At 45.0% G+C, this 23399-nt stretch overlaps 2 protein-coding genes across 10 annotated transcripts in view; both read right to left on the reverse strand.

The window, feature by feature from the left end:
• Window positions 1-5652: 5652 nt before the first annotated feature.
• On the reverse strand, window positions 5653-14830 carry LOC123511987. 3 transcript variants are annotated; one of them, XR_006677001.1, is made up of 5 exons: window positions 14377-14830; window positions 14114-14262; window positions 7634-7654; window positions 6631-6929; window positions 5653-6459 (listed from the first exon to the last, which is right to left on the reverse strand). XR_006677001.1 is itself a non-coding variant. In XM_045268105.1 (5 exons), the coding sequence occupies exons 2-5, from the start codon at window positions 14153-14155 to the stop codon at window positions 6422-6424; spliced, it is 393 nt and encodes a 130-aa protein (XP_045124040.1). In that variant the 5' UTR covers window positions 14156-14262; window positions 14377-14628; the 3' UTR covers window positions 5653-6421. The 3 variants fall into 3 exon arrangements, 2 of the variants coding, with proteins under 2 accessions (XP_045124040.1, XP_045124034.1); XM_045268105.1 differs by having other exon boundaries at window positions 7641-7654; window positions 14377-14628; XM_045268099.1 differs by lacking the exon at window positions 7634-7654 and having other exon boundaries at window positions 14377-14530.
• A 1193-nt stretch (window positions 14831-16023) lies between these two features.
• The window catches only part of LOC123512004 (transcription factor collier-like), a 93746-nt gene continuing 86370 nt past the window's right edge, over window positions 16024-23399 (reverse strand). For 6 of the 7 annotated variants that reach the window (XM_045268128.1, XM_045268118.1, XM_045268135.1 and 3 more), the window contains 6 exons: window positions 21217-21371; window positions 20750-20876; window positions 19786-20064; window positions 18399-18620; window positions 17328-17600; window positions 16024-16956 (listed from right to left, as the gene is read on the reverse strand). In XM_045268128.1, the coding sequence (XP_045124063.1) occupies window positions 17329-17600; window positions 18399-18620; window positions 19786-20064; window positions 20750-20876; window positions 21217-21371 (1055 nt within the window). In that variant the 3' untranslated portion in view covers window positions 16024-16956; window position 17328. The remainder of the gene's footprint in view (window positions 16957-17327; window positions 17601-18398; window positions 18621-19785; window positions 20065-20749; window positions 20877-21216; window positions 21372-23399) is intronic. The other variant, XM_045268161.1, reaches the window with a different exon arrangement.

Here is a 23399-nt window from a genome sequence, read left to right on the forward strand (position 1 = left end):
TCCTCCTCTTTCCTTCCTTCCTTCCTCTCTCCTCTTCCTCCCTCTCCTCCCTCCCTCCTTTTCTTTCTCCTCTTCCTCCTCCTCCTCCTCCTCCTCCCTCCCTCCCTCCCTCCCTCCCTCCCTCCCTCCTCCTGGCATTCTTACTGTACTATTATTATTATTACTATCCCAGTGTGATCTGTGTGACCTCTGACCTTTTGTTGCAGGACTCCCTGGACTGCAACTTCACTGTGACCGGAGAGGAGATGGTCACTCAACGCTGGTCACACAGCTCCCTTCCTTATGCAGGTCAGTGGTGTGGTGTGTGGTGTGATAATGTTAGTTTATGTAGGTGGGTTGGGTTGGGTTGGATAAGGTTTTGAGGCCATATTGAGGCAGTTTGGCATGTTTTGAGAGCATTTGAAAACAGTTTGGCAGGTTTTGAGGATATTTTTGAGACAGTTTGGCAGGTTTTGAGGACATTTTGAGACAGTTTGGCAGGTTTTGAGGACATTTTGTGACATTTTGAAGGTATTTTAAGATAGTTTAGCTTGTTTTAAGGACATTTTAGACAGTTTGGCATGTTTTAAGGGTATTTAAAACAGTTTGGCATGTTTTGATGATATTTTGAGACAGTTTATGTTTTGAGGGCATTTTAAGACAGTTTTGACATGTTTTGAAGTCATATTAAGATAGTTTGGCATATTTTGAAGGCATATTAAGAGTTTGACATGTTTTGAGGGCATTTTAAGACAGTTTTGCAGGGTTTGAGGGCATGTTAAGACAGTTTAGCATGGTTTGAAGGCATTTTTAGACAGTTTGGCAGGTTTGGAGGTCTATGGTGGTGGTGTGGTGTGGTATAGTCAGGTTGGGTTTGGTAATGTTAGGAAAGGTTAGGTAGAATTGAGTGAAGATAAGATAAGGTTAGGTTGGGTTGAGTTATGCTGGGTTGTTTTGGGTTAGTGTGGGTTAGGTTGGGTTAGTTTTGGGTTGGGTTAGCTTGGGTTGGGTTGGGTTAAATTGGGTTAGGTTAGCTTTGGTTGGGTTGGGATGGGTTAGTTTGGGTTGGGTTGGGTTACATTGGGTTAGGTTAGCTTGGGTTGGGATGAGTTAGTTTGGGTTGGGTTGGGTTGGGTTAGTTTGGGTCGGGTTAGCTTGGGATGGGTTAATTTGGGTTGAGTTGGGTTGGGTTAGGTTACATTGGGTTAGGTTTGATTTAGTTTAGTTCAATTTGATTCAGTTCAGTTCAATTTAGCTTGATTCACTTGGGTTAGGTTTAGGTTCTGTTCACTTCAGTTGAGTTGAGTTGGTTAGGTTCATTTAATTTCAGTTTAGCTCAGTTAGGTTTGGTTGAGTTCAATTTAGGTAAGTTAGGTTAAGCTCAGTTTGATTGTGTTAGGTTTGGTTGAGTTGCGCTCAGTTCAATTAGGTTCATTTACTTTCAGCTCAGTTTAGTTAAGTTCGGTTTAGTTGTGTTGAGTTCAATTCAGTTAGGTTAAGTTCAGTTAGGTTAGGGCTGGCTGGTTGGGTGGTGGCTGGCTGGCTGTATGGCTGGCTGGCTGGGTGGGTGGGTAGCTGTATGACTGGCTGGCTGGCCGGCTCTCATTTGTAAACACCCTACAATGTAAACAGTGCACCTCTCATTACAAGAAAGTTAAGCCAAGAGTTCCTGAATGCTGCTAAGGAGACACACTGCTGCCGGGAACACTGCACCACCAAGCCAAGCCAAGCCACAACACAAACCTTCACCAACACCTGGAACCATCAACAACACCCAGAGTACAAGACAACACCTGGAGTGATGAAGAACTGTTAGGATAGGTTAGGCAGTTTGGCATGTTTTTTTTTTTAGGGCATTTTAAGAGAATTTGGCATGTTTATGAGGGCTTTTTAAGACAGTTTGGCATGTTTTTATGGTATTTTAATACCATTCGGCATGTTTTAAATGGCATTTGAAGAAAGTTTGGCTATGATAATACCAATTTATTGACATTAGGAAATGTGTATGGAGGTCACAAGATTAATGGCCACAGACTTTACTATTTCAATCCCCCACATGAGTTTGTGAAGCAAGTGTTGGATTCTTCGGATATAAATCCAGTGTGCTTGTTGACAGATTCACTCAGTGCTCACTCACTCAGTCACTTACTGAGCTCAGAGAGAATGAAGAATGTTCATTGAAGTAAATATTGCTGCTTGTATGTCAGACAAAGGCCTATATTCACAAACATTAAGCTCTCTCACCAACCAACACATGATTGGCGGGGTTTCTCCAGTTGATAATGTAGAAATATTGTCACTCTGCCTCTAGAACCATAAAAAAAAAAAAAATGCTATATTCTCTCACCAGGACGATTTTCTAAGGCCACAGAGATGACAGGCAGGGTTTTCAAGAGTGTTTCTCCAATTGGTGCTTGTGTGAGTGTTGTGATGGAGTGAAAGTATTGGTTTTTGTCATCTTAGATGAGTGTTTGCCAAACTTTATCAGTGTCTTACCCAATTTAACCCCTTGAGTACCATGATGTGTTTCCATATTCCTTGTGGTGACTGTTTGGTGATTTTATACAGTTTCACAAACTTGTGTGAGGATTAAAACAGTGAAGACTGTGGCCATTAATCTTCTGACCTCTATAGATCCTTCCTAATGTCAATAAAATGGTCTAATGGTACATAAATGTCAAGGTAAAAATGTGTCCCAGTACTGAAGGGGGTTAAAATAGTGAAGACTGTGGCCATTGATCTTGTGGCCCCCATAGTCCCTTCCTAATGTCAATAAAATGGTCTAATGGTACGCAAATCTCGAGGTAAAAATGTGTCCCAGTATTGATGGGGTTAAAATGGTGAAGACTGTGGCCATTAATCTTTTGACCTCCATAGACCCTTCCTAATGTCAATAAAATGGTCTAATGGTATGCAAATGTCAAGGTAAAAATGTGTCCCAGTACTGAAGGGGTTAAAATAGTGAAGACTGTGGCCATTAATCTTGTGACCTCCATAGACCCTTCTTAAAGTCAAAAAATGGTCTAATGGTACACAAATCTCAAGGTAAAAATGTGTCCCCGTACTGAAGGGGTTAACATGCCACACTAACCAACCACATTACCCCTTACACAGAATAATTATTTGTTACAACTTTGCATACCAAGACTAAGTCAACAGTAATTGTAATGGGAGGCACTGCAAGGTTTGCATATTCAGAATTCTTAACTCTTTTTCTGTTACCTTCATTACTCGCCCAAAAAATTAAGCTATTCCCAAGGGATAATTCATCCCCAGTTTGGGAACCAGTCTTTGAAGGTCTCATAAAAATACTGAATTTGTGTGGTAAGGTGCTGGAAGTGTGTGTGTCTGTGTGTGTAATTCACCTTGGTCACCTGCTGATCACCCAGCCAGTCTTCCCCATTACAGAGCGAGCTCAGAGCTCATAGACCGATCTTCAGGTAGGACCGAGACCACAACACACTCCACACTGTGGGAAAGCGAGGCCACAACCCGTCGAGTTACATCCCGTACCTATTTACTGCTAGGTGAACACACCCCACACATTAAGAAAGAGGCTTGCCCATTTGCCTCGCCGCTTCCTGGGACTCGAACCCGGCCCCTCTCGATTGTGAGTTGAGCATGCTAACCACTATACTACGTGGTGTGTTTCACTGTTTGATCTGCTGCAGTCTCTGGGGAGGTCGTGGTTACTAACGGGTGATTCAGCCAGACGTTACCCTACGGAACGAGCTCAGAGCTCCTTATTTCCGATCTTTGGATAGGCCTGAGACCTGTGTGTGTTTGTGTTTGGAAAGTGTTTTTTTTGGTTGGGTTTAGTGAGAAGTTTGTTTTTTACTGTGAATTTATATTTATGTGAAGATTTTGTGTGTTTTGAAGTGAGATGAGGCTGTGTGGCAGGGTGCATTAGGATTTGGTGAAATGTGTGTGTGTGTGTGTTTGTGTGGGAGTGGGCAAGGTTGATTAAGGCTTGGTGTGTGGCTCACTGATCTGTACAGTGTTTTTTTTCACTTTCTCTTATCTTTTTTCCTTTTTTTCCTCAAGGGATGGAACTGCTGTAGGAAAAAAAGAAAAGTGTGTTTTTCTTTCATGTATAGGACCAGAATATCACTTCTTCTTTTAATTTTTCCTCAAGGGACAGAACAGCTGTAGGAAAAAAAAGAAAAGTTTGTTTTTCTTTCATGTATAGAATCAGAATATCACTTTCTTTTCCTCTTTTTCCTTTCATTTTTCCTCAAGGGATGGAACAGCTGTAGAAAAAAAAAAGTTTGTTTTTCTTTATGTATAGGATGAGAATATCACCAAGATCAGCTTTTCTCAACACACTACTAATATAGAGAGTCAAATTGTACCAGAACTATGTGGTCAGTGGTTGTCATTTTGGGTCGTGGGGGGCCGCTGGCTGCCCACCCACATAAAATATGCCACAATTTTGCGTGTATACGTTCAAAACTATTTTTGCCGTTAGCAACCACTCTGCTCTGCTCGTAGTGTGATTTTCTCCTTACTGTGTGCTGTGTGGGTGTGTTTTGTGGTGTTTGAAAGGTTATGATGAGTTTTTAGGTGTTCTTGAGTGGGGTGAGGGTGTGTCAGGGTTGTATCAAGAGTGTATCTTGGTCTACAGATTGCTTCTAGGAATGGTCCGTAACCTCTTCAATACTGGGACACATTTTTACCTTGAGATTTGTGTACCATTAGACCATTTCATTGACATTAACAGGGGTTTATGGTGGTCAGAAGATTAATGGCCACAGTCTTCACTATTTTAAACCCTTCAATACTGGGACACATTTTTACCCGAGATTTGTGTACCATTAGACCATTTCAACATTAACAAAGGTTTTGGAGGTCACAAGAATAATGGCTACAGTCTTTACTGTTTTAATCCACACATAAATTTGTGAAGTAAAAAGTCACCAAATAAGTTACAAGGATATGGAAATGTGCCACACTACTGAAGGGGTTAATGGTAGTTTTTTTTTTTTTTTGGTTTTTAGGTGTTTGTGAGTGAGGTAAGTGTGTCAGGGGTGTGTGACCTTCATAGAGACCTTTGCTGATTTTAATAGTGGTGGTCTATATAATGAATGGTGCACAGTTATTTTATACCAAGTTGAAAATTTGTTTGGTGTACCACACCAGAGTTTTTTATATTTGTTTGGTATGAGTTTTTTTTATTTATATTTTTATTCTTTGAAAATTTGTGTAATTTTTTTTTCAATTCATTTTGTAAATGTTCGTTCTTATATATATTTTTTATTCATTTCTTATATATATTTAATATTTTTTATTCATTTCATATATATTTAATATTTTTTATTCATTTCTTATATATATTTAAAATATTTTATTCATTTCTTATATATATTTAAAATATTTTTTATTCATTTCTTATATATATTTAAAATATTTTTTATTCATTAAGATTCTTATATATCTTTTATTCATTTATATATATATTTTTTTTTTATTCAATATATATTTTTTATTCATTTATATATATTTTTTTCATTTCATATATATATTTTTTTTATTCTTTTTTTATTCATTCTTTTATGAAGTATTCATTTCTTATATATATATATTTTTTATTAATTCTTTTTAGACTTCCAGGCAAAATCAATGTAATATAATAATAACAGGCAATAATGTAATATAATAATAATATGTAAAGAATTGTTGATGAATATAAAAGTTTATTTAGACTTTGGGAGACTTTCATTTAATTTTAGCTCCAATATTATTTATTCATTTGCCTTGTCTCCGGAGACTCTTCTGAGTATTTTCGACTTAGTACAGTTTTTTAGGGCCATTCGGGCCATTCAAGCATTTTTAGCTTAAAAGTAATTTTTATAGTTCCTAAGTACAGTTTTTTAGGGCCATTCAAGCATTTTTAGCTTAAAAGTAATTTTTATAGTTCCTAACTAAAGGCATTATTATTATTATTATTAAGCAATAAAAATTTTAAAGCTTACAACATTTTACAAATTTAACAAATTTAAGGTATTTTTTCTCCTACTTGCACTCTTCAATTTATCATATATATATAGCTTTTTGCCAGTTTTTAGGCCACTTTTCACAATTTTCTAGGCTTTCATTTATGATGCCACTGTGGACTCTTGTTGTCCTAATATTCAGCAGGGAACACAGGAGGACATCCTTGGTAGGCAGGCAGGAAGATGGTCCACTTAGTGCAAGCACTGGCTCTGAAGGCAAACTACTCCAGTTGTAGCCGTGGTGGTGGTGGTGGTGGTGGTAGCAGTGACATTCATCCAGCAGCCGATAATAGCTGCTATAATACCGACGCACAGTATATTTGCGCTTTCAACAACAGTTCAAGACCAGGAAGAAAAAAAAAAAAAAAAATCCTTGGTGTTGATTTCATCCTCTCCTCGAGCCATCTTGTGTTCTCAAACTCATCATCTCTTCCTTCCTGCATCCAGTATCACATCGTAACCACCACCACCACCACCACCTTGCTGCCTGGAAAAAAATGTGGATTTAAATATACAAATCAGCTGTACATGGCTTGTAATAAATGTAACCTGTTATGTATAATGTTTACAATGTTTCCTGTTCCAAACACATGGTGAACTAGTATTACATATCAAAGATTTCATTTAACATTAGGCAAGTTTAAAACAAGAAAATGACCTTGTAACACAAACAGCAGCAGACTCAGGTGGACTGCAGGAGGCCCCAAGAGGATTTCTGAAGGCTTGGAAGGACTGCAAGAGGTCCCAGGTGGACTTGTGAAGACTTGTAAGGACTGCACAAGGCCCAGGAGGATTTCTGAAGGGTTGGAAGGACTGTAGGAGGCCCCAGGAGGACTTATGAATGCTTGACAGGACTGCAAGAGGTCCCAGGAGGACTTCTGAAGGCTCAAGAGGACTGCAGGAGACCCCCAGGAGAACTTCTGAAGGCTTGGAAGGATTGCACACGGCCCAGGAGGACTGCAACAAGTTAAAGTGGAGTTGAGGGAAGCTGATTGGACTGAAGGATGTCATAGTGGACTTTTAGCAAAACAAGGGTAAATTTTAGGACTTACATAGAAACAATTGGTAACACTGTATTTGTTATGTGAGGAGGAGGACAAAGAGGAGGAGGGCGAGGAGGAAGAGATAGACGTGTAGACCGATGAGGTAAAGGAGAGACAAGATGAAGATAATACAAGGATAGGATAAAGTTGAGAGAAGAAACATTACGAAGAACTGGAAGAGATGAGAGCGAGGTGGAGATAAAATGAACATGATATAAACGAGAGAGAGAGAGAGAGAGAGAGAGAGAGAGAGAGAGAGAGAGAAAGGGTGGGGGGCCTGGGACAAGGGGAGATGGGAATAAGAGAGAGATAATGGTGATGATAGTAGTAGTAGTAGTAGTAGTAGTAGTGGTGGTGGTGGTGGTGGTGATAACAATATTAGTGAAGACAGTGTTACGTAAAAGTGAACAAGTGTTGAAGTTCGAACAATGGAATTTACAAGAAGAGGCGAGGCGAGGCGAGGCGAGGCGAGAAGCAGAGTAAGGGAAGAAAAGGGAAGAGAAAAGGAGCCGTCAAATCTTCAAGTAATATTTCTGGACACTGTTGTCAAGCACTTCACCTCCCTCACTCTGCTACGTTACATCGAATCGGCGTTTTGAGAGGTGTTTGCATGCTTACCGCTTACCAAGGACGTAACATCTGAAAGAAGAGGTATCATTCTGTGATATTCTAATTTTTCTTGCGTATATTTGATTAAGAGTGTTTTCAAGCTTATATAGTTACCAGTGGTTTAGCATCGATAGCAGGAAAGACTACTTATGATAATCAGATCCATCATTTTCTTCGGGTATGGAAGTTAGTGACGGCCCAGACCAGTGCATTCAAGCATCAAGGTAATGCTTTCACGTATTCTTCCAACGGCAGGTCATAGTTTACTAATGATCCGACACCATTAACGGCAAAAGAAAACATCTATTTTAATGTAGCTAATCATTTCTGTCGCGTTTCAAAGATGTGGTGACTGTCCTCAGTGTTTGAGAATGAAGAAGCGAGGTGTGAGGTGGCGGCGGGCGGGTGCTGGGTGGCTGTAGTAGCGGAGGCGTCCACCACTGTTTACGGCCGCCGCGACTGAGGGAAGGCAGGAGCGAGGGAGGGGCGGGATGGCAGCACAGGAAGGGGGCGGGAGGCACTGGCCCGGCGGGGAGACGGTAGAGGCACCAGGGAACAAGCAGGGCAGGAGGGGCCAGGGTGGAAACGGCCGCGGAGGGGAACGGCGCGGCCTCAAGGGGGCCAGCGCTCCCCTGGCACTCCTCTCGTTCCCAGCGGATCAATAGAGAGCCTCCAGACATTAGAGCAAAGTGCAGGATGACTCCCAAGAATCCTACACGTCGACAGGCCAAAGACACGATCTACAGGACACGGGGACGCCTGCACGCCACCGCTCATCCCGACACCTTTCCTCCCAACGTCCCATTCCCTCCGTCAGCGTCCTCCTCAGGGAATTATAATGTTAGAAGTGTGAAAGTCGTCTTGCGTGGCCAGGCTGGGTGGTGGTGGTGGTGGTGGTGGCAGGGTCTCTCTCAGCGACCACCGACCAATCACCGACCCAGGCCGTCTAGCCGCGACACTCCGTTACTGCCGCCGACCCCGATACTACGGCCATCCCCTCACCACCACCACCACTACCACCACCAACCACCGTCTTGGACACCACCACTACCACCACCACCATCGCTACCGCCGCCAACACCATTGATTGGGGGGCTTATGACAAGTGTGTGTGTGTGTGTGTGTGTGTGTGTGTGTGTGTGTGTGTAGTACGGCAAGAACAGCACCACACCTGCACGAGTACGATTGAAACTTGCAGATTAACACACACACACACACACACACACATGCACGTAGCTACAACCGTCTATTCATGTCGGAGTAGTAAAGGCCAGAGAGAGAGAGAGAGAGAGAGAGAGAGAGAGAGAGAGAGAGAGAGAGAGAGAGAAAGCTTGACTATTTCCTATATACACAAGTTTTAAAATATCCATCGATGTGACAAAATATTTCGTTTCGTCTGACCTACTCCACACGAGAGAGAGAGAGAGAGAGAGAGAGAGAGAGTGTAATGGAGTGAACCACTTTAAGAAAACAGCTGTGCAGTAAGTGTGTAGTAGACAGCCGACCACGTGTTGGCTAAACAATTCTGCCACACCACCAGGTAAACAAGCGATATTTTCTCTCTCTCTCTCTCTCTCTCTCTCTCTCTCTCTCTCTCTCTCGTAACTCATCAATCAATCAGCACATGCAATAATAACCACTCACACTCCAGCTCACCACATCACCTCATCCACACCAGCAAACCACAAAAACCTCAAAATTCCCGCCAAAACACGCAAAAAATACTGCAAAAACCATTAGAAACCCACACCCAGCCACCCACACAACACCCGCACTGACATAACCCCGATACACGCACACCACATTGAAGAAAACAAGTGTAACATTAAAAAAAACCCAAGGAAATGCATCGCTTATGACAAAAGTGAGTTACGGGAGACAAGTGGCGTGCATCTGTGGTGGTCGAGAGCTGTTGAATTTGCAGTCTCTGGGGATACCTTGATTCCTGGGTAAATAACACGTCCCCTTTAACACACCGGAAGGCGCGAGGGAAGGAAGGGATCTGGCGGGGCTGACTGGCCTTGTTGGGGCTTGCTGGGGCTGGCTGGGGTGGCTCGCGGCGTAGTGGTGGTGGTTTGGGGTACGTCAAGATGGTTATGGTGGTTGTGTTGTTAAATGAACGGGGTTTTCTATGATTTTTCGGCTAAAAATAGACAAGATGAGACAGTCAGGTGAAGATAGGCAGGGTGTGGTGGTGTGGTGGTGGTGGGTGGGATTGCAGGTTATAGAGGTTGTGGTATTAATTTAAAGCGTTTTGTAGTAGAGAGAGAGAGAGAGAGAGAGAGAGAGAGAGAGAGAGAATTTGACTAACGTGCAGGGACAGCGAGATGAGAGGCAGGCAAGGTAGCGGCAGTGGTGGTGGCGGTGGTGACGGCGGTGGTGGTGGTATCAAAGGTTTTAGGTTGCAATATTAATTTGAGGTGTTCTGTCACGTAAGAGAAGCGAAAAGTGAAAAGAGGCAGATTTCTTGCGTGAAGTGTATACGTAGGAAGGTCAAAGAATGGCAAGGTGTGTTTGGCCAGGTAAAGAGAATATATATATCAGTTTCATTGTTTTCGTCTGTCTGTTATAAAAGAGGAAGAGGAGGAGGAGGAGGAGGGAGAAAGAAGAGGAGAGGCGCCTGACCAGTGTTGAGAGAGAGACGAGAAACAAGTTAGAGTCAAAATATGATTGGAGAGGAAAGATCAAGCTATAATAATGATGTCAGTGTCTTGTTTGATCATGTTACGGTGGGAAGTCGCGAATCTGAGAAAGAGAAGGACGAGGTGAGACGGGACAGAGAGAGAGAGAGAGAGAGAGAGAGAGAGAGAGAGAGAGAGAGAGAGAGAGAGAGAGAGAGAGAGAGAGAGAGAGAAAGCGGAGGCAAGGAGTGGGTGGGCAGGAAAGGAGAGTAGTTACGTCATAGGTAGGTCGAGTAAGAATAGTTGGGCAAGGCAAGGCAAGGCAAGGCAAGGCAAGGCAAGGCAAGGTAAGGTTAGGTAAGGCAAGGCACGGCAGAGTAAGAGAGTAGAGATACAAAATACAAAAGGCCTGGAAAACATTATTAATTACATCACAGCAAGAACAAACCCGTGAATTAGTGAGGCAAAACAAGAAAAAGGAAGTAAAGGAAGGGAAATGAATGAGCATGACAGACCAATTTGTAGTAGTAACAGCTGCATCACAGGAAGGACAGTCACGAGTGAGACCAGGAACAGAGCGAGATAAGACAGGTTTCATCACTATAACGGTTACCACATCACACTTTGCTTTACCTGCCAGTGTGTGCTGAGAGAAAGGCTTGAACGTGTGAATAAGAAACGAGACGGGGAAGGAAGGAATGACGCTGAGGCTAAAAAGTGAGGGACAAGGGTTGAGATCAGCCTATTACACCTGTCTACACTGGAGAAGGTACGGTATAGTGGAGAGAGGCAGGAGTGAACAGGGAGGGGAAGGAATGAAGGCTAAACTGAAGGAAAGGAGCCTTACTATTACACCTGTCTGTTTACCTGTTAGCCACGCTTGTAGAATAGCGAAGGCGGAGGAAGAGAGGGAAGCGGGTGAGGCAGGAGTGGATGGGACGGGACGGGAAGGGAAGGAATGAAGGCCAAACAGTGAGGGGACAGGTGGGAGGGAATGCAACGCTGGGCTGAGAAGTCTCTGGAGAGCCACGCCACACGAGCCACCCACTCCCTTGAGCCTGGCACCCCCTGGCACTCCCTCTCCCTCTCCAAGCTGACCACCACCACCACTACTACTACCACCACCATTCTCCACCTTCTATTAATTAAGATTCGTGGTGGCCGTGGCCGTGGCGGTGCCCTGGGGTGCCTTAGGGTGCCACACGCGGCCTCCAGGGCACACAAGAAAGGGACATGCTTAGTTTCAATTTGCGTGAGGGAGAGGAGAGGGAGAGGAGAGGGAGAGGCAGCCAGCGGTCCCCGAAGATCAATAAGAGTGGTCCTCGGGAGGGGACGGACCAATCAGGGCGCACGTTACTACCCCGATAAGGACGTCCCGAGGGGAAAGCCCGGCCCCGCGAGAGTCGGTTGACGCATGTCGCCACCACCACCACCACCGCCGCCGCCGCCACCGACACCACCAGCGCCATCCAGCACCGCCCAACACTGCTTACCTGTCTCTACCTCTGTCAATCCGTCTTTCCTTATTCTCTTACTACTAAATGTGTGTGTGTGTGTGTGTGTGTGTGTGTGTGTGTGTGTGTGTGTGTGTGTGTGTGTGTGTGTGTGTGTGTGTGTGTGTGTGTGTGTGTGTGTGGGTGTCTCGCCACTACTTAGTAATCTCTCTCTTTCTCTCTCTCTCTCTCTCTCTCTCTCTCTCTCTCTCTCTCTCTCTCTCTCTCTCTCTCTCTCTCTGCCTCTTCACCTCATTCTCTCCTTCACCTTATACTGCTGACTAATTATGTGTGCGCGTATGTCTGTCTGTCTGTCTGTCTGTCTGGTACGTCTCTCCTCTCCCTTGACAATCTTCAGCATCCTCTCTCTCTCTCTCTCTCTCTCTCTCTCTCTCTCAAGATGCCTACACTCAATCTCCCACTCTCTCTCGTTATCTCTGGCTATCTCTCTGTCTTCCCACCGTGTCACGTGACTCCCTGACACTATTAGCCACTCGTTAGGTTATCTGACACCATCACCACCACTACTGTCATCACCACCTCAACACCATATCACGGACTCACCATTACTTATTACGCCTCGCCATCCCACCACTACCATCATCATCACTATTACTACTGTCATCTCAACACCACATCCCCGACTCATCATTACTTATTACGCCTCATCACCATCACCACCACTATCGTCATCATCATCACTATCACTACTGTCATCATCTCAACACCATCAATGACTCACCATTATTTATTACGCCTCATCAACATCACCACCACAATCATCACCATCTCAACACCACATCACCTCACCGGCTCATCACCACCACTACCGTCATCACCATCTCACCACTACACCATCATCACATTACCATTACCACCATGATTACAAGCAACACAACACCGACTCACCATCGCCGCCACCACCACCATTATCGACTCACCAGCATCACCATTACCTAACACTGTCACCACCACCACCACCACCGTTAACACCAATAAGGGTTGAAACACGCAGGAATCTTTCATAACAAGAGAGAGAGAGAGAGAGAGAGAGAGAGAGAGCCTACAACTGACCCCCCCATCCCACCACCTCGCCTCTCTTCTCTCTCCGCTCCTTGTCTTCACCACCTGCCTGCCTCCGCCGCCTCCTCCTCCTCCTCCTCCTCCTCCTCCTCCTCCTCCTCCTCCTTCCCCACGTCACTGTTCCCTGTTCCTCCTCCTCCTCCTCCTCCTCCTCGTCTCCTATCAATTTTGACGCGTCCACAAGGGAAATTCGACATCAATTGTAGTGAGAGAGTCATTTTCGCGGCAAATTGCATTGTTGACTCCCTAGAACAACCTCTCCCTCCCTCTCCCTTCCTCTCACTCGCTGACACCCTGCTGACCACACCCTCGACGCCTCTCCCTCTCTCCCGAGTGACACGGTTTCCATGGGTTTGCTATGGTTTTAGTGAGTGACAAATTAACAAGATTTCTCTGTTATTAAATGCGAAAACTCTTAGGAACACAGCTGCCGGGTTTCAATACGGTCTAGCTGCAGATACACGAGTTTTGAAGGGTGCTTTTAAGGTTCTAGCGACATTAAACATATATACACACATGAATGTCTAGAGAAATACACTTCTTACTTTCGTATTTAGAAATGCTTTGCTGTCTCACCACCACAATTTTCCAAGGCTACATTGACAACTAACAGGGTTTTGAAGACAGTTTCTCCTTTTAAATAAACTAGAAATATTGCCAGTCTATCACCAGAATAATTAACTAGAAATCTTGCCAGTCTATTACCACAACAATTAACTAGAAATATTGCCAGTCTATCACCATAACTAACTAGAAATCTTGCCAGTCTATCACCAGAATCATAAAAAACTTAAAACCACGAGTGTCTTCAACTAGAACCTTTTGAAAGCAGTGATAGTGAGAGAACAAAGCGTTTCAGAATACGGGCCTACAAATCAGCAACACATGAATAAAACATACATAGATATTATAAAAGCAAAGTATTCAGAGTGCTTCACGTCATAACACTGGAACAATCTTAGTCACAACTCACTAACGAGCAATTCGATAGTCAAGTCTTTCAGTGACAATATTAGCGATAAAAAATGGAGTTTGAATAATATGCGCATGAATATTAACTAGTATTATCACGTTATGCACTCAAAAGATATAAGGGTGATAATTGTTATACTGCACGCACGCACGCAAACCTAACCACACCACCATCCTAACCCCCAACGCACACACAACACAGCCATCCACACGCTCAAAATGATTACTTTCCACCTTCACCACCATCACAATCATCACCTCCCCCACCATCACCTCTATCTTTCATCCACCTCACATGACGTACACTATGCCGTACTTACCAACAGAGAAGTGGAAGGAGGTCCGTGTGTCCGTGTGGCCATGCGTCGGTGAGTCTCGGCAGGAAGTGAGAGGGATGGGGGAGGAGCAGGAGTTTCAAAGCATTAACTCAGGTCTCGAAACACTTGTGAATCTTTAGTTGCTTCTCTTCCTGTAAAGTTATGGATTAAATAGTGATGATGTAATGCTTATTTTGTTATGTTATGTGTGTGTATCAAGTAGAATGTCTGTAGCAAACACACGACACAACACACACGTTACTTACCGAGTCACAGAGCGTTGGAACCTTTAACTGCTGCTCCCTTATCGTTAACTGCTGTTGCCTTATCATCCTGCAAAGTAGAAGTCTGATTTGTTATAGTGCAATGTTAAGTCAGTTTTGTTATCACGTCATCTATGTTTCAATGTTAATATGGATTCACATATTCCACTGAGCCAATTGATTTTGTCTCCAAACACTGAAGTCTCTAACTGCTTTTCTCTTGTTATCCTGCAGAGTTAATGTCAAGGCTGTTAATCATCACATTACCTGTTTGAAGTGGATAGCAATATTATATACAAGTTGACATCCGCACACCACACAACACTAAAAAGAAACAATTGAATTAACTCCTTCCTTCCTTCCTTTCTTTTCCTCTTCTTCCTCCTCCGGTTCACTCGTTTTGCTGCAAAGTTAGAATGAAGTTAATTTGTTGTATTAATTATATTCAAACTGATATCATATACCACACAGTTCAACATTAACATCATTATTGTACTAAGATTTTGTCACCCACCTGTCTGTCCGTCTATCTATGTATGTATCTATCTTCCAAGGTGAGATCCATTCTTGACATAGGGAAATGACATAATGAAACCTGTACATATTATTACACAAAATTCTACTCATTATTCACAGTCAAACAAGCAATTATGACCTTCTGTTACTTATTTTATTTCGTCGGATGTAGAAAACAAGAAGCCACATCTTGATTTTTATAAAATTTATTATACATCTAAGAAATTAAGTTGAAAATGTTTATTCTGTACACGATGAGGAAATACACTTAATGATTCTTATGCTAAACACGTATGTATGTATGCTTGTGTGTGTCTGTATGCATGTATGTATATATGAGTGTATGTATGTATGTATGTATGTATGTATCTATGAGATTAGGTATGCATGTATGTATGAGTGTAGGTATGTATGTATGTATCTATGGGTGTAGGTATGTATGTATCTATGAGTGTAGGTATGTATGTATGTATGAGTGTAGGTATGTATGTTTGTATGTGTAAGAATGTATGCATGTCTGTATATATTTAAGTGTGATATGATGGTTAGATGTGTGTGTGTGTGTGTGTGTGTGTGTGTGTGTGTGTGTGTGTGTTCGTGCAGCGTCCAGGCATCACAAAGCCGAACCATGAAAGTCTTAACCACTCAACCATCCATCCATCCATCATGGTAACACTATTTCATTACTCATAAGCTGAACTGCTATTTTATTACCTATCATAATAAAACACCAGTAGTAGTAGTAGTAGTAGTAGTAGTAGTAGTAGTAGTAGTAGTAGTAGTAGTAGTAGCAGTAATAGTAGTAGTAGTAGTAGTTATACCTTCACTATCTCACACAAAATCTAAAAAAAAAATAATAATAAATAAATAAATGAATAAAATTACTTAGTCCAACAAGCAACATCCAAATTGAGTTCCCAAGAGACTGAGAGGAAGGACTGACAAGAGGGTGGATGGATGGAGGCGTGGGGTGTATGAGACCGCTCCTCCCCTGCGGCAGACAACCCGTGGGGAGAGAAAAGACACCCTGGGACCCTGGGAGCCTAGAAGCTGCACGTGATATGTACAATGTTATGAAATAGATAAAATAAAATAAAAAATAAAGCTTAGAGGAAATATTATTGTCTTTTGGTGAGAAGAGAAACGCTGGTAATGTGTCAGGCTAAAAACGACTCTCTTTAAAAACTGGTAAGGAATTGTGGGTCTGCTTTCAATAGTCTTAAAACTTTCCCTCTGTCACAAACCTGATTCTGAGATTTCATAACTCTGGAGAACAATACCCAGTCATCATCATCATCAGCATCAACACCTACAAACAAGGTAATTATCATTGGCTTGTCCTAATAGGTAACCACGGAGTAACTTATAACAAAAGAACAAAAGCGCATCACTGTTTTAGTCGTTAACTTTTCTACTCTCTCCCTCTCCTTCTCTCTCTTTCTCACTCTCTTCTCTGACAGTCCTTTCTGGTTGACAGTGACGCGGGACCAATGTACAGCTATTTACATCTCGCCTTCATTGACACGGGGCCACAACAAGGACACAAGCACTCCGCGGCGTCAACAAAGTGTTACTAAGTGTTTCTCCACCTCCTCTCCTCACACTTCCCTCACACAACACGCTGCGCACACACACTCCACACACGCTACATCTTCACACACCGCGATACTATTATACGAAGTGCTAGTGTGTGTCTGTCTTTCTGTCCTCTGCCTCAGCCGCACTTCACACTGCGGTGGGCGGGGGGTGGGCGGGGTGGGCGGGTTAGTGGGGGCAGGAACTGAGATGAGTGGGTGTCGAGGCGGCCATCACCGTCACCGCATCGTCTCAGATCACTTCACAGCACCACAGCGGCGGGTGGGTGAGGTGGGCAGGGCGGGGGCGGTGGGTGGGGGGGTGGGCGCATAGCATAGGCATTGACAGCATACGCCGAGACGCCCACGGGTGCCCACTATCACTTGGCGGCGGCATGGTGCATGAGAGCGCCGCCATAGGATTGGGAGGTGCACGGTGGCAGGGCGAAGTGACCCATGGAGGTGAACGCGGAGGACATGAACCCGCCCATTCCTGTACGGAAGGGAGAGACGGGAGAGAAGGTGTTGAGTGGGGGAACACACACACACACACACACACACACACACACACACACACACACACACGAGGCTACGCTAGGCTAAGTACACCAAGCTTCTCGAGGCTTGACAAGGCTTGGAGAAGCGGCGAGACGTGCACTGGGGAGAGAAGAGAGGCAAGCAACGGGAGAGACAGACATGCAGCGAGGGAAGTCAGGCAGACGAGATGCGGGAGGGAGAGAGAGAGAGAGAGAGAGAGAGAGAGAGAGAGAGAGAGAGAGAGAGAGAGAGAGAGAGAGAGAGAGAGAGAGAGAATGTGTGGGGACGAGAGGAAGGAGAGGGCATAGTGACACGAGTGGCACTAACACTAGGACAGCAGCTGGTGCCAGGGTGCCGCGGCGGTGGTGGCGGCGGCGGGTGGCGGGACGGGGCAGGCGGCCACGGGGGTGAGAGGCGGGGTGGCTGGCAGGCTGGGAAGCACGGGGGCGAAGGCGCTGCGCTGTTTAGAACTCATGTTGGCGAACTGAGAGAAGAGCGGCCCGCAGGAAGGCGCTGCGCTGCCCCAGGACGCCGCGTGGTGACCGTGCAGCGCCGCGTGGTGCGCCGGGGGACCCTCACCGACGCCGCCGCCGCCGCCGTCTGCGCCGCCACGACCGAGGGGGGAGGAGGCACGGTGAGTGTCCGAGGCGCCACAGCACACCACAGCCTACCGCACCCCAACTCAGCCTACCCCTGACCACCACAGCCTACCGCACCACAACACAGCCTACCCCTGACCACCACAGCCTAACGCAGACCAACACAGCACCCCACCACTAGCTGGTAGTGGTGGTGGTGGTGGTGGTGACATGGCGCTACTTCTCCCACTGGAAACCTCCCGTGGCTCACCATCAGACTAGCCTGAACCTTTTGTTTTCCAGTCCACCTCAGCACCAGTCACCTAACCCCGTCCCTCCAAAGAGAGAGAGAGAGAGAGAGAGAGAGAGAGAGAGAGAGAGATAATCCTCCTCATTCATGCAACACTGCAAAGCGACGCTAATCAAGCAACAGAGTGAGTGAGTGAGTGAGAGCGCCCCAAAGCCAACCACCAAACAAACAAATGAGCACATCCGCAAAAAAAAAAAAAAAATAAATAAAAAAAAAAAATAAAAAATAAATAAATAAAAAATACAAATGTGCAGTGCAGAAACTTCACAGAGAGAGAGAGAGAGAGAGAGAGAGAGAGAGAGAGAGAGAGAGAGAGAGAGAGAGAGAGAGAGAGAGAGAGAGAGAGAGAGAGAGAGCACAAATACACTAATAGTAACAGCAGTAATAATAGTAACAGCCGCAGTAACAATAGCAATAATAACAATAATAGCAAAAAAAGAGGCCTGAAAACACACACACACACACACACACACACACACACACACACACGAAGAGCAAACCAACACTCACTTGCAGTACTGTTGAAGAGAGTGGGCGAGGTCGTCATGTTAGCTAAGTTGGAGGGGGACGAGTAACCAGCGGCGGCGGCGGCGGCGGCAGCGTTGAGGGAGGAACCATAAGAGGAGGAGGAGGAGGAGCCGGCGGAGGAGTGTGGGGTGGAGGCATTGGAGGCGAATCCTTCCCTGGGCGAGGCTATGCCCACCCCGTGTCCCTGCGCCCGCGTGTAGTCCTCTAGAAGAAAAAGCCTACAATTGAGAATACACAGGGTCAGTACTGCTCGCCGCGAAGAGAATAACGCATGCACTCACACACGCACGCACACACACACACACACACACACTCACTCACTCACTCACTCGCACACGCTGGCAAGCAGACACATACTCAGATACTCAGACACACAGACGCGGCCAATCAAACACACAAGTACGCACTTAACAGATAAATATAGTTAGTCTATGTAAACCTGTCTGCTGATTGGTTCAACATAATGCAGGAAGTTATATGGTGCACACACACACACACACACACACACACACACACACACACACACACACACACACAGAATATTCCAACGCCACATGGAAAACTTGTCCTATTCCGCCCCCCCCCTCTCTCTCTCTCTCTCTCTCTCTCTCTCTCTCTCTCTCTCCAGAACACAACAGGCAGACTGAAGCAGAATGAAAGGCTCTGCAAAACTTTCTGAAACTGCGTGTTAAGTGGAGGAGGAGGAGGAGGAGGAGGAGGAGGAGGAGGAGGAGGAGGAAGAGGCCTTGGAGTAACATGAATAGCAAGATTAATTCCGTTTTATCATTGCGTAATTCTTGGCTAACTATGAACTAACCTAACCTATCATTTTTAACGGCACATACCATTACAATAGTAAAGCAAAAACCCTCAGGAATTAACTAACGCGCTACACACACACACACACACACACACACACACACACACACACACACACACACACACACAATTATTTTCTTCTCCTGCCTTTATGATTTCCTAAACCACACTAAACCAAGGCAAACTAAAGCAAACAACACGATTTCCACTAGTTTCGTTTTTCTCCATCATTCCGTCGTCTCATTTGGTCCTAATTGAGTTTCTGGAGTGTTTAGTACCTTATATTGGAAGTTACTGGGGTTTTGCAAGGTTTTCTTTTGTGGTTGTGATAGTTTAAGTGGCTCTAATGGAAGTTATTGAGGGGTCTGCAAGGGTGTTTTTGTGACTAGTGATAGTTTAAGAGGCTCTAGTGAATTATTGGGCGTTTTGCAGGGTGTTTTTATAGTTCAGAATTTACCAGGTTTTAGTAGAAGTTCTTGGGGTTGATATGGGTGGTTTTGTGGTCCTAATAATTGTTTAAGAGGTTATAATGAGTAGCCAGTCAGCTCACCTTCCCCCCACTGTGTGTTGGCGGTGTCCTGCACACTGACGGCGAGCTGGCCCGTGTAGGTGTTGAATCCCGTCATGGCGGAGGTCTGGTTCATGGCGGGGGAGCGCGGGGCGGGCAGAGCGAGTTGGTTGTTGCGTGGCATGGAGTACAGCGCCTCGGCCAGGTCTGCGGCGCGCTTCAGAATGATCTCCTTAGGCAGCTTCTCTGGGTCGCCGGGGTGTCGCGGGATGAGCTTCTGCAGCCGCTGGAACCCGTAGTCAATGGTGGGCTCCGTCAGTGCTGGGGGGAGAGGGAGAGAGAGAGAGAGAGAGAGACGTTAGGGGAGACAAATTGAGGTGATGGAGAAATGGATAGTTAGATAAGATAAATAGATGGATAGATAGTTAGATATATATAAGGATGAATCGGTGTGAACGGTTGAATAGATAGACAAGTAAATTGATAGATTGCCAAATAAATTGTAAAAAAAAAAAAAAAAAAACATTCAAGCGCACACACACACACACACACACACACACAGAAGCTGTGTGTGTGTGTGTGTGTGTGTGTGTGTGTGTGTGTGTGTGTGTGTGTGTGTGTGTGTGTGTGTGTCGTGGTAGGAGGAGAACACCCTGGTAATATTTTGTCCAGCGTTGGGTAAGTTTGGTGGCAGTAAAGCCGAGACACAACTAACTTAGCAAGACGTGGTGCGTGTATTATGCAAACTTGTACACTTGTCATGGTGAACGTAAGCACCAGTGAACGAGAGAGAGAGAGAGAGAGAGAGAGAGAGAGAGAGAGAGAGAGAGAGAGAGAGAGAGAGAATAGTGACGAAATATTGTGAATACTGGTTACCTCTTGCACTAAGGAGGTGGACAGAATAGTGATGAAAGACTGAGAATGTTTAAGATCAGAAGACAACGCGAGGAAAAAAGAGATCAATGAAGTATAAGGGTGAGAGAGAGAGAGAGATGACGCTACTTACACACATAGACGAATCTTCCCGGGGCTCCTTTGCAGAACTGCTTGGATTTATAGGAGAGTGTGACCTCCACCACGCCGGGGATGTGTCTTGGGGGCGTCTGTACTCTGATGGCGTGCGAGGTCACCAGCTGCGGGGCGGACAGGGTAAAGTGGGGTTAGAATACACTGGGACCTCTCTCTCTCTCTCTCTCTCACACACACACACACACACACACAGGTTCGCATTCTCAAACACTTGTACGCTTCATCTCCATTATTTAAAAAAACAAAAGCCTTTCTTTACGTTGATACGAGTTTTTAGGGGGCTTTCACGGTTCCAGAGGCAGTGATTTCTAAATTATTAACTGGAGAATCTCTTAAATACCACTCTTAACTACCTGTGACCTTGGAAAATAGTAGTGGTGAGATAACAAAGCGTTTCTGAACAGGAACACACACACACACACACACACACACACACACACGTACCTCACTCCAGACGAGCATGGAGCCAAAGACGATCTGCAGGCCGTCGAAGAAGTTGTCGCCGATGATGATGACCGTGGCGCCGCCCGTGGTCCAGCCCTCGGAGGGGGAGATAGCCTTGATGCAGGGCGTGGCGGGGAGCGGCGGATAGAGGCTCCCTGGGGAGGGTAACCCTGGGTGTGATTAATCTGGGTCATGGCGAAGAAACTCGCACCAGCAGTGGCGGTGGCGCAGAGAGAGAGAGAGAGAGAGAGAGAGAGAGAGAGAGAGAGAGAGAGAGCAGCCCAGACCCCTCTAACGGTGTTGGTACCACCGCCGCCTGAACTTGTGCAAGAGAGCAGGACAGATACTGGGTACTGTACAGGTACTGGCGATAAAGCCACTCCTAATGTCTTCACGTAAGCCACACTCACTGGTATGGCAGGTGTTCACTGTGCTACAAATATTGGTAGGAAAACTGCTTGATCAGGTCGGAAGTCGACTGTACAGACGCGCCAACACCTGACTCTTTGCCAATGCTGGCCATATAATTCCTCAGTAGCAACATTTGGCCTCACATTTTCTCTGATTGGTTCAACCATCTCGAAAACTAAGCCTTAAGGCTCCACCAGTTGACCTTCCCCTCCTGGTACATGTATCGTCCCTTCCCGTGACCAGAGCGTCACCATGTCATTTTCGTCTCCACCATCCTCCTCACACACACACACACACACACACACACACACACACACACACACACACACACACACACACACACACACACACACACACACACCTCGGGCCGGGGGCAGGATATCGGTCGAGTCCAGCCGGGACCCCCCCTTGATGACGTCACATATATACGTTACGCAAATCATTTTGAAAATGACGACTTCCAAAAAGGCAGCTGGACACGTATGCTATAAAAATTCTGAACTGTTCTCAATCAAAACTAATCCTAAAATATAAAAACACTACCGGGATAAGGAATAATAAAAATATTTTGAAAAACATATTAAATAAAGTGTTATAACTTCGACTTGCTTAAAAACATTTCTAAGCCCACCAATTTGATTGAATGGGATTGATAACGTCTTTTAAAATTTTTGACTATCATTTCGATATATTAAAACCTGGCAACACGCCCAATTAGAAAAATTAATATTTAATAAATGACGTGTTTTACAATATTAACAAGGCTACAAATTATTCTTAAGGTCCACATATTTAACATAACAGGAGTCCTACACACTTTTTTCTTCATAAACTAACCTTTGAAGACACAAATACTTCGCTACAACCTCAAATAAAAAATCACCTACTGCGGGGGTAAAAAATTTAACGCATTTTCGCCCTCTTATCTAAGTCCTGAACACTCTCTAAATCACAGTACTTCTTTCAACTCAAGCATGGAAGACACGTAAAACACGACAAACTATCATTAGAAACCCTTAAAAGGTATTTATGACTAGAAATAAATGAACTATGACATATATAAATAATAGTGGAGGTCGACGATCTGGGGACCGGGGAGCATTTGGGCGGGAACCGCTGATGACGTCACAGCCTGGGACCTTGTGACGTCACGTCCCGGTCCGGCCCACTTCCCTTTACTGGGGCTCTATAACACACAAATCAGGCAATTGCGAATATATTTTAACAACGGACATGAGAGATTAGGCCTATGGCTCCATTCTGCGATCTGTCTGGCCTGCAATGAGTGAGAGATGAGGCAGATAATGGCTGAGAAAGAGGCGGCGGGTCAGGGGATTGGTTTGTTTAAGTATTGAAAACTTGTATTATTTGGGTTTTTATAATTATCTGCGGGTGTTAGTTCACTGATGTGTTGTCCTGGAGGTTACCAACGTTAGGTGATGACATGACAGCACTGTGAAATGATGAGTTACACCAATGTATTACTTACGTTAGCCAGAGACTGGCGGCGGACATGTTCGTGTGTCACCAGCAGGGACCCGCACCCACCAACCCACCCACACTGCTGTCCGCTTTGTGTCCCCAACGGTGTATAAATAGTTGGCCTCTGATTACTGAGAGGCTACACATACACTGTTCTCTTAGTTACTATTATCACTGTCTTCGTCTTCGCCACTCTCACCTTTCGGCGCCCTGTCTTGCAAGGCTGTCCGCACAGTATAGCTATAGTACTCGTCGGCGACTTACGGTAAACTGGCCCGCCAACCACGGCG

Source organism: Portunus trituberculatus, chromosome 4 (assembly GCF_017591435.1).
Source record: "Portunus trituberculatus isolate SZX2019 chromosome 4, ASM1759143v1, whole genome shotgun sequence".
Taxonomy (NCBI): domain Eukaryota; kingdom Metazoa; phylum Arthropoda; class Malacostraca; order Decapoda; family Portunidae; genus Portunus; species Portunus trituberculatus.